Genomic DNA, 15,178 nt, shown 5'->3' with positions numbered 1-15,178 from the left:
GGAGTACTTCTCCTGTCTTATCTGGTGTCCTGTGTGAATTTAAGTATGCTCTCTATAATTCTCTCTTTCTTTCTCTCTTTCTTTCTTTCTTTCTCTCTCTCGGAGGACCTGAGCCCTAGGACCATACCTCAGGACTACTTGACATGACGACAGTCCACCTGGCCATGGTGCTGCTTCATTTTCAGCTGTTCTGCATGCGGCTATGGAATACTGACCTGTTCACCGGATGTGCTACCTGTCCCAGACCTGCTGTTTTCAACTCTCTAGAGACTCTCTAGCCATGCAACCTATGACAACAAACTAAAAGTGTGTACTGTATGACAAAGTCATAGACCGTTTTGGCAACAGGAAAGAGAGGAGGATGGCATTAGCGTTTCTCTACAAGTAGGGTGAGTCAACATGTTTTTTGTACTTACACACACACACACACACACACACACACACACACACACACACATCAGTAACATGGACAGCCAAATATTTCTCCGGTGTTCTAAATCAATAATCGTTTAGTAGTCCAAAAATGTAAGAAACATTAACTTGATTGACCATGCTGTAGGTCACGTAACTGTTTGTTTCATGCGATATGCTTTGTGGATTCCACTGGACAGAGGTTGCTCCCCGGTTTTGTGATGAAACAAAGGTGTGGGTGAATTTATTCTGCCACTGTGTCTTCTTATTGTCTCTGCCTTAGGCCCATATGTCACGACGGCAAGGCATATGAACTAACAGGTTACAGAGCAAACAACGCAATTATCACAACACCGTTTGTAATATGGCTCTTTTTTTCTGGCTTCCCCAGTGATTTTACCCACGCACTGCTACTGAGCATGACATAAAGATGAATTGGGTAATGTTCGTATGGGTTTGTGTTATGTGGTTAGAGGTAGTCTGAGGACCACAGAGTACCTTACAGACCACGTAATCAATTTAGGCTACCCCTTTTCTCTATTTACCTTTTGTCTTTGGAAAACTCGGGTTATCTGTAATCCTTCCACAGTGTCCTGCTGAAATACACCACAAAGTAGCTGCATTTTGGGTACACGAGCACGAGGTACACTGAAAAGTATAAAATCAAGACTACAACAGTAATTACACAACCATCTAATTTTTCTCTCTGAAGATTCTCAAAACACAACACAAAGACATTACTACAACAACGACAACAAAACCTTCCATGGGTTACTATAGACAAGAATGACCTGTCAAAGTCAATGGATGGGGGGGGATCTTATCTTGCATCATACCTATAATTTTGCGAGATTTTGCATCCAATTGACATCATAATTTAAAATGTCAACCCTCGTCAATTATGATTTACATTTCCTGGTGTTACATGTTTGCTAACAAGTTACAAATGTGAAAGCTTGGCACATAGCAAGTTAACAAGCACCAGGCTAACTAGCTAGCCTGTCGTGTGCTAACATTTGCTGGTAAACCGTGTTATTTCATAGTTGTGATGTCTTTACTATAATTCTACAATGTAGAAAATAGTAAAAATAAAGAAAAACCATGGAAGGATTAGGTGTGTCCAAATTTTTGACTGGTACTGTATGTGTGAAACACATCTCACTGACTTGGACATGATTAAAAAACAGGGTCCCCAGGGTGAAATTCCCCTTTAAATTAATAATATCTATCCATTGATTCTTGAAGAATATAACTTATAGAAGCCTCATGAGCTTAGTTGAACAGTCGTACCCCGTCAGAACCCAAACTATGTCTGTTTTACTCCATTGTTTGTAAAACAGTGTGAATGTGAACACACTTTGTAGCCTCAAAACATGTTTACAACTATAATTGTGATATGATTGATGGTCAGTCCTTGTATCCATAGCTTTGACCATGAATTTGAAAGTGGTTACATTTCTTCAGCCCCATCCCTCAGCTGTTTACTAAATCAGTGGCAGGGTGTCTGCTTTGTTATTGTTTGAACTGCAGATTGCCGCTTTAAGGGCTCAATGCAATCTGTAGCTCTGAAGATCCTCTTTGTAGCGCGACTGACAATTATAGGCAATGCTCCCGCGGTTGCAAAGACTGCATTCCCAGCATATGTCAGTTCAATCGAAACGTACGTTTACATTTTAACGTGGATCTTCCGCGATACGGATTGAATCCAGCCCTAAAGGCTCAGGAGTCTGTGTGAAATACCGAAACAGAGAGAGAGTTCAAATGAAGTATGATCAATCGTCAGATAGAGTGTTTATCTTTGATGAACTGAGAGGGAATACACAAATTATATAAAATATAAACACTCTCTCTTCCACATATACCAAGAAATGGTGGAATGTGTGTGTGTGGTGGATGTAATTTCTTCTATAGTGAAGCTCGTATGTCTCCTAGAGAAGCTGCAGATGACTTCTCAGTGCTTTAAATAATGAGAAATGTGAACTGGTGCAAAAGGAAATTGGAAAGAAAATAGCTTTTCATGCGGGGATGGAGGATAGCTTCAGTTACACACACACACACACACACACACACACACACAAAATAGCTTCTGTTCATTCATCTCAATCAACCGAGGAGATTTGTATTCTAAGTAGCCCCTCCGTATCAGAAACAGGCCGACATACACCAACCCTGTTACCTTAACAGACATAGCAACAAGGTATCATGGTCTAACTTCAGTATTCAACATTTGTCCAAGGTGGGGGATAAATGTCAAATTTCGACAGTTAAATTTAGGCATTCATTCTGACTGGTTAAGGTAAGGGTTAAGGTTTGGTATAGTTTTAAAACAGAACAAATCAAATCTAGAGCCTAACACTGAGATTGAACCCAGGGTTGGGTTAAATGGGGAAGACACATTTCAGTTGAATGCATTCAGTTATCCAACTGACTAGGTTATCCCCCTTTCCCTTTCCTTGGAGCCAGAGTGTGCAGTTAAAGGCCTTCCTCTATCCCCATCCACAATGCCCTAGCAAGCCAGGAGCCTACTAATTGGTAATAGGTGCTCAGGTTGCCCCTATTGGAAAGTATTGAAGGCATCTCCCAACATCCTGGGGGACAGGGCAAATGTTGAATACTGAAGTCCATCTGGTGTGACCTGCCTGGACACACACACACATCCAGTGGTACCTGAGATGATGGAGGCGTGTCTAAACTCTTCTGAGAATTCGTGGAGCTCATAAGGCGACAGCTCATAGAAGTCCTCCCCTGGAACACAAAAAAACATGAGTGAGTGTGAGAGAGCGAGCGTGTGTGTGTTACACAGAAACAGAGGTATTAGGAGCTTTTTAGCATTGGGATGGAACCCAGGACAGCAGCCATTAAACCGTTCTTCGAACATAAAATCAAAACACATATACCATTTCATTTTCAATTCCAGCAACAATGGTGCCTTACTTTTAACAGTTGACTACACATTATCAAGCATTCACACTAGACCTGACAAAGCACATTACATTCTGCTGATGACTCGCTACTTTGATGTTTGTGCGTGTGTGTGTGGGTTTGTGTGCGTGTGTGTGTGTGTGTGTGTGTGTGTGTGTGCATGTGTGCATGTATGTGTGTAGGGGTACCTTAGAGGTTTAGTGAAGCAGGTGACAAGGCTCCATGTTTATTTATGAGGCTCTGAAGCAATGTTTCTGTATGTAAGACTGATTCCACCTGCAGTTACACATACAGTTACTGACTCAACCTCCCCCTCCCCTCTCCTCCCATCTCTTTTCTACTCCATCAAATCCTTATCCTCTCCTATCCTGTCTTCTCTATCATCCCCTCTCCTCACCTTTGCCCTCCACCTCTTCCTCTCCTACAACCCTCCCCTCTCACCTGACCGGCATGTGTGTGGTCAGCTTTATTGCAATCCTCCAACCTCACCTTGCCAATTCCTTCAAGGCTCAGCTCACCAATGCCATTGCTCATCAGAGAGCTAATCCACCAACCCTTGGCTACACTCCATTCCAACACACACACACACACACACACACACACACACACACACACACACACACACCCCTGAGGAGACTTCATTGAGGGGGCGTTCAGATTACAGGTGGGTAATTTATGTAAAGTCGCTGTTTCGCTTCCAACACACTACCTCTGATTACATGTATGAGTCTCTCTCTCTATTTCTCTGTGCTCATAAATATTGCTCAGGAGAGAGCTGATATTATTAGCTGACCACCTGCCTGGCTAACATCAAAACGCTCAGTCAAAACTCGTCATGATGACAGGAAGTGGGTAACGAAAACACCAATGCTCACAATGCCAATCTGGCCCTATAGTTATGGAAACACTATAAACATCGACATCACAATTGTTATGAGGTTAGCCTCCGCCACATCCCTGGGTATTACATTCCTGGTCTACGCATTTATACATCTCCAAGTCAATGTTATTTTCAGTTCAGGTCTACATTAGCTGAATGTAAGTTCAATTCTAGTTCAAATTAACTCAATGTTAGTTCAAACTTAAAATGCTTCACATTACAGTGGCTCAGTTTGCTAGAGGAAGAAATACACAATCCGCATGTGCGTGTCTTTGTGTGTGTGTGTGTGTGTGTGTGTGTGTGTGTGTGTGTGTGTGTGTGTGTTGGTGTTTGTGTGTGTAGAGCAGTGGCTCCCTACCTTCTTTGGTCTGCAAGCCATCAGACTGCTGAACACTTGAACTGGACTGACCACCTGCACTGACTGCACCATAGCACACATGCACTCACACACACACACACACGTTCATATACATACAGTGCCTTCAGAAAGTATTCAAACCCCTTGATTTATTCCACATTTTGTTGTTACAGCCTGAATTCAAAATTATTGTTTTTTTTTTAATCTACACACAATAGCCCTTAATGTCAAAGTAAAGACATGTTTTAATACATTTTTGCAAATTTACTGAAAATGAAATACAGAAATATCTCATTTACATAAGTAGTTACACCCCTGAGTCAATACGTTTGAATCACCTTTGGTAGCGATTACAGCTATGAGTCTTTCTGGGTAAGTGTATAAGAGCTTTGTACACCTGGATTGTACAATATGTCCATTATTCTTTTTAAAATTCTTCAAGCTCATTGCTAGATAACAATTTTCAAGTCTTGCCAAGCAGATTTAAGTCAAAACTGGAACTTGGCCACTCAAGAACATTCAATGTGTTCTTGGTAAACAACTCCCCCGTCAAATCAAATCCAATTGTATTTGTATTGGGGGGGGGGGGGGGGGGGTAGAAGCTGTTTGGAAGCCTCTTGGACCTAGACTTGGCGCTCCGGTACCGCTTGCCGTGTGGTAGCAGAGAGAACATTCTATGACTAGGGTGGCTGGAGACTTAACAGGGCCTTCCTCTGACACCGCCTGGTATAGAGGTCCTGGATGGTAGGAAGCTTGGCCCCGGTGATGTACTGGGCCATACACATCACCCTCTGCAGTGCCTTGCGGTCGAAGGCCGAGCAGTTGCCATACGAGGCAGTGATGCATTGTATGTTTTAGGTTATTGTCCTGCTGAAAGGTGAATTTACCTCCCAGTGTCTGGTGTAAAGCAGACTCAACCAGGTTTTCCTCTAGGATTTTGCCTGTGCTACCTCCATTCTGTTACTTTTTTATCCTGGAAAACTCCCCAGTCCTTCATGATTACAAGCATTCCCATAACATGATGCAGCAACCGCTATGCTTGACCATATGGAGTGTGGTACTCAATAATGTGTTGTATTGGATTTGCCCCAAACATAACACTTTGTATTCAGGACAAAAAGTAAATTGCTTTGACACGTTTTTTGCAGTATTAGTTTCGCGCCATGTTGCAAACATGATTCATGTTTTGGAATATTTGTATTCTCCACAGGCTTGCTTATTTTCACTCTGTCAGATACTGTTGGTTAGTACTGTGAAGTAACTACAGTGTTGTTGATCCATCCTCAGTTTTCTCCTATCCCAGCCATTAAACTGTTTTAGAGTCACCATTGACCACATGGTGAAATACCTGAGTGGTTTCCTTCCTCTCCGGCAACTGAGTTAGGAAGTACGCCTGTATCAAATGACTAGGTGTATTGATACACCATCTAAAGAGTAATTAATAACTTCACCATGCTCAAATGGTTATTCAATGTCAGCTTTTTTTATTTTTTTTACCCATCTACCAATAGTTTCCCTTTCAGGCTGTAACAAAATGTAGAAAAAGTCAACGGGTGTGAATACTTTCTGAAGGCACTGTACACACGCACACATTTAAACTCATGCTACACACACATCACGACTGCTACCAGACTCTTATTATTATTATTATTATTAGTGCTAAATACTGCACAACTTAAACACTAGCCTCCAATCCCCCCTTCTCCAAAACACGTGTAAATATTGTACTGTAAATTGTGCCTTTTTATGCTAAAATGTTTATTCTATTATACTGAGCCATTTACTTTATGTTCATAATATATTTTATTTCGTATTGTTGTTGCAAGAAGAAACCTACAAGTAAGCATTTTGCTGGACAGTGTATACCATACAAATGGTATACTAGTTAGAGCTTGAAACTTGAAGCTACTGTACCACCAACTGAATTTTGCTCTGCCCAGAAGTACCCCCTCATGTGCATTGTACCAGTAGGCCTATGGTCTCATTAGTCTTTTCTCAAGTCCTAGTACCGATGATTGGGAACCACTGGTGTAGTGTGTGTGTATGTGTGTGTGTGTGTGTGTGTGTGTGTATGTGTGTGTGTGTGTGGGGGGGGGGGGGGGGGGGGGTGTTATTGCATGCGTGTTGTGGAGTAAGCTGAATTTGAGGAGTGAGAAACTGCTTTAGCTGCATTCCTCTCTCAAGCCCTCCTCTCATCTTTCACTCCTCCTCCTCATCCCCTTTTTAATTATTACTGAGGGAGAGGAGGGAGGGATGTAGATTTGTTTGGTTTATCCTGTAATGAGTGAAACAGTAAACTGCCTCAACAACCTGAACACTGATCCACACAGACCTAGCAGAATTGAGAATAATTACTTTTAATTACCCTACTCTGTCTGTCTGTGTGTGCATGTGTGTTCCTGTGTTTGTGTGTGTGTGTGTGTGTGTGCCGGTGTATGTGTGTGTGTGTGGGTGGGACACACTAATGAGCGAGCTGTGAGTTCTTCTCTTGCATATGTAGTTCATTTATTTTTCACAAGGGTCTTTCTGCTCTAGTTCAGTTGCATACTTAGCACTAAATCACTGTTTCTCAATTCTCTCCTGAGGCACCACCACACAGTGCACAGTTTTGTTCTAGCCCTACACAGACTCTAAATCACCAGCGACACACACACATACATACATATGCATGTTCTAACACCCTATTTTTCTGCCTACTCGGTCTTTGGATTCGCTTAATCATTCAACTCATGAGTCACACAAGCTGTTTCTTTTTACTTGACTGTACGTGTGTGTGTGCGTGCGTGTGTGTGCGTGCGTGTGTGTGTGTGTGTGTTTCATGCCAGAAAATGAAGTGAGTAAACAGAGAACAACAGTGCCATTCCTCAGTGGAACAGCACTAAGCTCCCTCATTAGTCTGAATGGCAAATTAGTTATTTATTATCCCAAATGCTACGTACCCCAGTGATTAGCTTGTAGGCTAAATACCTGAGTCAATGCTAAATGAGTAATCCATTAGTCTGAATTATCCTTGTTGATGTGTTAGCCTGCATGCTAAATACCTGAGTCAATACTAGAAACCTGAGAGATTAGCTTGATCGCCAAATACCGGAGTGCCTGAATGCTACATGGCGGAGTCATTAGAGTGAAAGCTGATTTATTAGCTTGGATGCTAACTGTTGGCATCCCTAGGCTGCTCTTCGTTTTCCAATGTGTTGCAGAGAACAATACCTGATGAATCCTGCTCTGCTGTGTTCCTTTCAGCCGTGTGTGTGTGTGTGTGTGCGCGCGCGCGTGCGCATGCGTGATGGATAAGCCACAGTCCCGTCAGTTTAATAAGCACTTAACACAAAGAACCGACAAACAAGGGCTGTGATAGCCGACCCTGATTAACTGATCTGTTTGGGACTGGCTGCTGATAAAAATATATATATATTTGTGACCATATATTTTTCTTGTTGGGGAGAGGGGGAGGGGCTACAGGCACAATACACACATTTATATAATTCCATGGTTCACATCCACCAGTTGAGTGCCACTCAAAAAGAAGAAGGAAAACATTTTTTTAAGTACACAAATACAAAGCATTGATCACCATGATCACCATAGCACACCCCCAACCTCCCACGCCCCCATTTCCCCAATGTGGGCGAGCAGTTTGCTAATGTCAACATTGTGAACAGAGTTCCCAATAGTGGCGGTGGGGTTATGGTATAGGTAGGCATAAGCTACGGACAACGAACACAATTGCATTGTATTGACGGCAATTTGAATGCACAGAGACACCGTGACGAGATACTGAGGCCCATTGATGTGCCATTCATCTGCCGCCATCACCTCATGTTTCAGCATGATAAAGCATGGCCCCATGTCTCAAGGATCTGTACACAATTCCTGGAAGCTGAAAGTGTCCCAGTTCTTCCATGGTCTGCGTACTCACCAGACATGTCACCCATTGAGCATGTTTGGGATGCTCTGGATCGACGTTTACGACAGAGTGTTCCAGCTCCCGCCAATATCCAGCAATTTCGCACAGCCATTGAAGAGGAGTGGGACGACATTCCACAGGCCACAATCAACAGCCTGATCGGCTCTATTCGAAGGAGATCTGTCACTGTGCATGAAGCAAATGGTGGTCACACCAGATACTGACATGTTTTCTGATCCACGCCCCACCTTTTTTTAAAGATACAGTATCTGTGACCAACATATGCATATCTGTATTCCCAGTCATGTGAAATCCATAGATTAAAAGGGCCTAATTTATTTCATATATTTAAATGGACTGATTTCCCTGAATTAACTCATGCATGTTTGCGCTTGTATTTTTGTTCAGCGTAGGTAGTTTATTTGTATGTGTTCGGCTTTAGCTGAGAAGTGTATTTTTCCAGGCCTCAGTTGTTTCTTGACTAGCACCATTCATTCTAGCTGTCGAAAATTCTAACGTTTTAACTTCTAGTAGAAACCTTATCCACCGATAAATTGGGAGAGAGTGAGATGATTTCCATCTGAGAACCAAAATCACTTTTTTTTGCCGCAGTTTCTGCCTGCCGGCAGTAATCGTCTCTCATTTATTGAGAGATTCAAGGAGCTATCATCGTTAAGTAACATAGAAGATGCATGAATATTTACATTCACGCACTTCAACATTTATTTTGTAACTTTGCCCCAGAAACATTTAACTGGAGGGCACTCATACATCATATGAAGGAATGTGCCTACCTGATTTAGGGGACACAGTGAACAGTTGGGGCCAATTTCATCATGAAACGTTTCCTTCGTGTTAAACACAGGCTGTGATTTTTTTTATGCATAAGTTGATGGTTCAGATTTGGGGATGCCAATGTCATTTTTTTCCATATTATGTTCCAGTTTGTAACGGTCGTCGGTGGAAGGTGAGGACCAAAGCTCAGCGTGGTACTTGTTCATGTTATTTATTTACAATGAACACTATCAAACAAAGAAACAAAAAGCACAACCGAAACAGCTCCGTCAGGTGCAAAACACACTCAGCAGAAAAATAATCACGCACGAAACACAGGTGGGAAAAGGCTACCTAAGTATGATTGAGAATCAGAGACAACTAACGACACCTGCCTCTGATTGAGAACCATACCAGGCCAAACACAAAACACAATATAGAAAAACGAACATAGACAACCCACACAACTCACGCCCTGACCATACTAAAACAAAGACATTACAAAATAACTAAAGTCAGAACGTGTGTTACGGTTTTCTTGCGGTGAAGGAGAGTCGGACCAAAACGCAGCGTGGTATTCTGATACATGTTTAATAAAGAAGAAACACGAACAGTACAAAAACAACAAATGTAATGTGAAAACCTAAACAGCCTATCTGGTGCAAACAAACACAGAGACAGGAACAATCACCCACCAAACACTCAAAGAATAAGGCTGCCTAAATATGGTTCCCAATCAGAGACAACGATAAACACCTGCCTCTGATTGAGAACCACTCCAGACAGCCATAGACTATGCTAGATAACCCTACTAAGCCACAAACCCAATACCTAACAAAACCCCAGGACAAAACACACCACATACAAAAACCCATGTCACACCCTGGCCTGACAAAAATAATAAAGAAAACAGACCAGGGCGTGACAGAACCCCCCCCCCCCCCCCCCCAACTAAACCCGGGCGGGCGTCTGTCCACGGTGGCGGCTCCGGCTCGGGACGTGGACCCTACTCCAACCAAGTCTTAGTCCCCTTGTAACGCGTCCTTTGATTGGCGACCCTCGCCGCCGACCTTGGCCTAATAACCCTCACCAAGGAAGCTCGGGACTGAGGGGAAGCTCGGGACTGAGGGGAAGCTCGGGACTGAGGGGAAGCACAGCACTGAGAGGAAGCACAGCACTGAGAGGAAGCACAGCACTGAGAGGAAGCTCAGGCAGGTAGTTGGATCTGGCAGATCCTGGCTGGCTGGTGGTTTTGGCAGATCCTGGCTGACTGGCGTTTCCGGCAGATCCTGGCTGACTGGCGGATCCTGGCTGACTGGCGGATCCTGGCTGACTGGCGGATCCTGGCTGACTGGCGGATCTGGAAGATTCTGGCTGAATGGCGGATCTGGAAGATTCTGGCTGACTGGCGGATCCTGGCTGAATGGCGGATCTGGAAGATTCTGGCTGACTGGCGGATCCTGGCTGACTGGCGGCTCTGGCTGCTCCATGCAGACTGGCGGCTCTGGCTGCTCCATGCAGACTGGTGGCTCTGGCTGCTCCATGCAGACTGGCGGCTCTGGCTGCTCCATGCAGACTGGCGGCTCTGGCTGCTCCATGCAGACTGGCGGCTCTGGCTGCTCCATGCAGACTGGCGGCTCTGGCTGCTCCATGCAGACTGGCGGTTCTGGCTGCTCCATGCAGACTGGCAGCTCTGGCTGCTCCATGCAGACTGGTGGCCCTGGCTGCTCCATGCAGACTGGCGGCTCTGGCTGCTCCATGCAGACTGGCAGCTCTGGCTGCTCCATGCAGACTGGCAGCGCTGAACAGGCAGGAGACTCCAGCAGCGCTGTAGAGGAGGAAGGCTCTGGCAGCGCTAAACAGGCGGGAGACTCCGGCAGCGCTGGAGAGGAGGAAGGCTCTGACAGCGCTAAACAGGCAGGAGACTCCGGCAGCGCTGGAGAGGAGGAAGGCTCTGGCAGCGCTAAACAGGCGGGAGACTCCGGCAGCGCTGGAGAGGAGGAAGGCTCTCGCAGCGCTGGACAGGTGAGGCGCACTGTAGGCCTGATGCGTGGTGCTGGCACTGGTGGTACTGGGCCGAGGACACGCACAGGAAGCCTGGTGCGGGGAGCTGCCACCGGAGGGCTGGTGTGTGGAGGTGGCACAGGATGGACCGGACCGTGAAGGCGTACTGGAGATCTTGAGAGCAGGGCTGGCACAGGACGTGCAAGGCTAGGGAGGTGCACAGGAGGCCTAGTGCGTGAGGCTGGCACAATCTTCACCAGCCGACTAACACGCACCTCAGGACGAGTATGGAGCGCTGACCCAGGTGCCATCAAATCCCTGACACGCTACGTCGGGTGAATTCCGTAACTAAAGCACCAACACAGCAACTCCCTCATAACTCTCTCCTCCAATTTCCCAATTAACTCCTTCACAGTCTCTGCTTCGCTCACCTCCAACACCGGCTCCGGTTCTGGTCTCCTCACGATAAACAGGGGGAGTTGGCTCAGGTCTGACTCCTGACTCTGCCACACTCTCCCTGAGCCTCCCCCCCCCCCAAGACATTTTTGGGGCTGACTCTCGGGCTTCCGTCCGCGCCGCCGTGCTTGTCTTTCCAACTCCATTCTCCTATACCCCTCTTCGCACTGCTCCAGCGAATCCCAGGCGGGCTCCGGCACTCTCCCTGGGTCGACCGCCCACCTGTCTATTTCCTCCCAAGTCGTATACTCCAGACTTCGTAGCTCCTGCTGCCGCTGCCTGTCACCACGCCGCTTGGTCCTGTTGTGGTGGGTGATTCTGTTAGGGTTTTCCTGTGGTGAAGGAGAGTCGGACCAAAATGCAGCGTGGTTATTCTGATACATGTTTAATAAAGAAGAAACACGAACAGTACAAAAACAACAAACGTAACGTGAAAGGCTGTATAGGTTATCTTTTTTTAATTTTTTTTTAGAAAAAATAATTGATTACATTCAATACCATTCATTCTTTACAACTCATAATTTTCATTCATACTTCAATAATGGTATTTTAATTTAACTAAACAAGAAACCCCAAACAAAACCTCAGGGGAGCATCTTCCCTCCCCGTCATCCTACAAACTACCTTTCCCTATCTCCCCGTCCCTAATCTATCCCCTTACAAATCTAAATGACACCCAGCCCTAAACCCCCCTTCCACCTCTCCCGGGCAGCATGCTGCCCCCACTTCCTCTCCTCCCTCTCCATCCTCCCCTTCAAATCTCCTTCCACCCTCCTCACTATCCCTTCCAACCCCCAATCTCTCCCTGTCTTCACCATGTTCTGCCTGGCTTCCCACAGCCCCCGTTTAAAGAGACTCATGAGAAGCCAGAAACCTGTCCCTATCCGTCCCTCTCGCTCTCCCTACACCTCTCTCTAACCTGGCCCACGTCAATACAAAATCCCCCCTTACCAAACCTAACAACACCCGTGCCCTAGCCCATACTACTCCGGCAAAGGCACAGTCCCAAAAGACATGGCGCACAGTCTCCTCCCTGCCACAAGAGGATCTTGGACAGGTGGGGGATTGCACCAAACTATACCGGTACATGATGGAACGTACCGGCAAGCACTTATGGAGGCTCAACCAATTCAGGTCCTTGAGCCTGTTGTCCAGACCCCGCGCCTGCACTCCCTCCCAGACCACTTCCGAGATGCCCACTACAGGCACCGGACTCCCTGCCTTTCTGACCTCCTCGTACAGGTGCCTGTGATCTAAACCTACTCGGGCAACTTCAACCTCAGGGTGCGCACGCAGCCACTTGGCCGCATGACCAAAGTGCCACGGCAGCTGTTCCGCCCGAGGACCCGTGTTAGACCACACCATTACGCTTCTCGCCTGATACGAGAAGAACACCCGCAGGAGGTAACTGGACGGGTGTATCACTGGATGAGCAAGCTCCGTTAACAAGAAAGAATCAAAAATTGCATCCAGCTTGAGGGGGAAATGTGGTACCCCCCTACCTCCCTCCCCGATGGGACAGAGCATGCGTGCCCTGGCGACCCACTCGCACCTGCCACTCCACATGAACTGAAACACAAGCCTCCTCAGACTAGCCGGCAATGGGTAGATGTAGGCCAAATACAAAAGAGACGGCAACACATCCACCTTTAGGACCAGGACTTTGCCCATAAAAGACAAATACCTAGCCTTCCACATTGCTAGCTTCCTCTGTACCACTGCGATACGCATGTTCCAGTTTAGCGTCGCTGAGCCGGAGGTCTCAAAATGGACCCTGAGAATCCTCAGGGGCCCCTCACAGAGAGATAACCCCCCGGGCACATCCGTTCTACCGCGCCATCTTCCGAAAAACTTGACGGAAGACTTTGCATGTTTCAGAACTGCTCCCGACGCTCGGGTGAAATCCCCAAAGATGGCAAGGGACCTTGTCAGGCACGAGTCCTTGCACAGCAGCAAGGAAGTGTCGTCGGCGTACTGCGTCATCTTAACACGCAGCCCACCACTTCCAGGGATCAACAAGCCTTCCACCCCTGTGTCTGCCCTAATGGCAGCCCCCAGAGGCTCCATGTACAGAACGAAGAGGAGAGCCGAGAGTGGGCACCCCTGCATGACCCCAGACGAGAGGTCAAAAACGGCACCCAAGTGACTATTTACACTAACTCTGCACCCCGCTCCGACATATAATGTACGAATCCATCCTATGAACTTCTCCCCAAATCCTAATCGACCTAACACTCTGAATAAAAGGGATCTATTCACGCGATCAAAGGCTTTCGCCTGATCTAGCGCTGCTACCATTAAAGGCAGTCCTCTATCTTCAACCCAAGCGATGGAGTCCCTGATTAACTGTAGGTTCCATCTAATAGAGCGGCCCTCTACCCCGCACGTCTGATCCTCATGGACGACGTAGGGAAGGGCTGTGCACAACCGGTCTGCTAAAACCTTTGCAAGTAGCTTGTAATCTACACACAGCATGGTCAACGGCCGCCAGTTGCCAAGGTCTGTTACTTCCCCCTTCTTATATAAAAGTGACAGCACACCAACAGCCATTGATCCCCCTGGGACCCCCGTCTCAAGGATGGCCTTCAAGACTTCGAGGACCACTGGTCCAAGTATACCCCAAAACTTGAGATAAAACTCTGCCGGCAGCCCATCCATCCCAGGCACCTTCCCTTTTCCCATCCTCCTAAGAGCGCTCTCAACCTCTTCTAGTGAGATCTGGGCCTCCATCACTTCTCTAATGTCCTCCGGCAACCGCCTGGACAAGTGTTATAAAAACACATTTCCCTGCTCTACATCTATTTCCCTTTCCTTAAATAAACCTTGGAAATGATCAGTTGTCACCCTGACCATATCCTCTGGTTCTCTAACTATACTACCATTTTCTTCCCTAACGCCATGCATTACCTTCCTACTCTGTCTGGCCCTAACCGACTTAAAGAACATAGCAGAACAAGTCTCATTGTGTTCTAGAAAGCCACTATGCGCACGCTCCAGGAAATCTCGAGCCTTCCGCTCCTGCAACTCCCTGAGCTGCGCCTTTAGGGTTGCGGATCTCTCCCAGTCAAACGACCCGCCGAGGTTGCCTGCCTCGTACTCGAGTTCAATTAACCTTTGGATACGATCCACCTCCCTCCTCTCCTCCCTTTTTTCCCTCTTGCAATACCCTATTATAAAAGCCCTAATCTTCACCTTAACTAATTCCCACCACTCTAACACCCCCTCGCACATGGACCGGAGGCCTTCAAGCCTCCAAAAGAAACCAAAAAACCCGTCAACAAAAGCCTGCTCCTCCAGCACATCCCGATCTAACTTCCAGTACCCCCTACCAAAGAGGCAGACTGGCGACCCCACCTGCAGGAGCACCCCGTCGTGATCCGAAAAGAAAACAGGCAACAGCCGCCCAGACAACTTACCCAAAGACCTGGGTACAAAAATATAGTCGAAATATAACCCCCCTGGAGTT

The 15,178-nt window shown here is 46.5% G+C and overlaps 1 protein-coding gene across 1 annotated transcript in view; it reads right to left on the bottom strand.

Moving 5' to 3' along the window:
• LOC139388272 (GDNF family receptor alpha-2-like) overlaps nt 1-15,178 on the bottom strand; it is an 86,383-nt gene that overhangs the window by 38,885 nt on the left and 32,320 nt on the right. The window contains exon 3 of the mRNA XM_071134838.1: nt 3,079-3,156. Coding sequence (XP_070990939.1) covers nt 3,079-3,156 — 78 coding nt within the window. The remainder of the gene's footprint in view (nt 1-3,078; nt 3,157-15,178) is intronic.

The sequence above is a fragment of the Oncorhynchus clarkii genome, chromosome 29 (assembly GCF_045791955.1).
Source record: "Oncorhynchus clarkii lewisi isolate Uvic-CL-2024 chromosome 29, UVic_Ocla_1.0, whole genome shotgun sequence".
Taxonomy (NCBI): Eukaryota; Metazoa; Chordata; class Actinopteri; order Salmoniformes; family Salmonidae; genus Oncorhynchus; species Oncorhynchus clarkii.
This window is presented reverse-complemented; position numbering and strand designations above follow the sequence as displayed.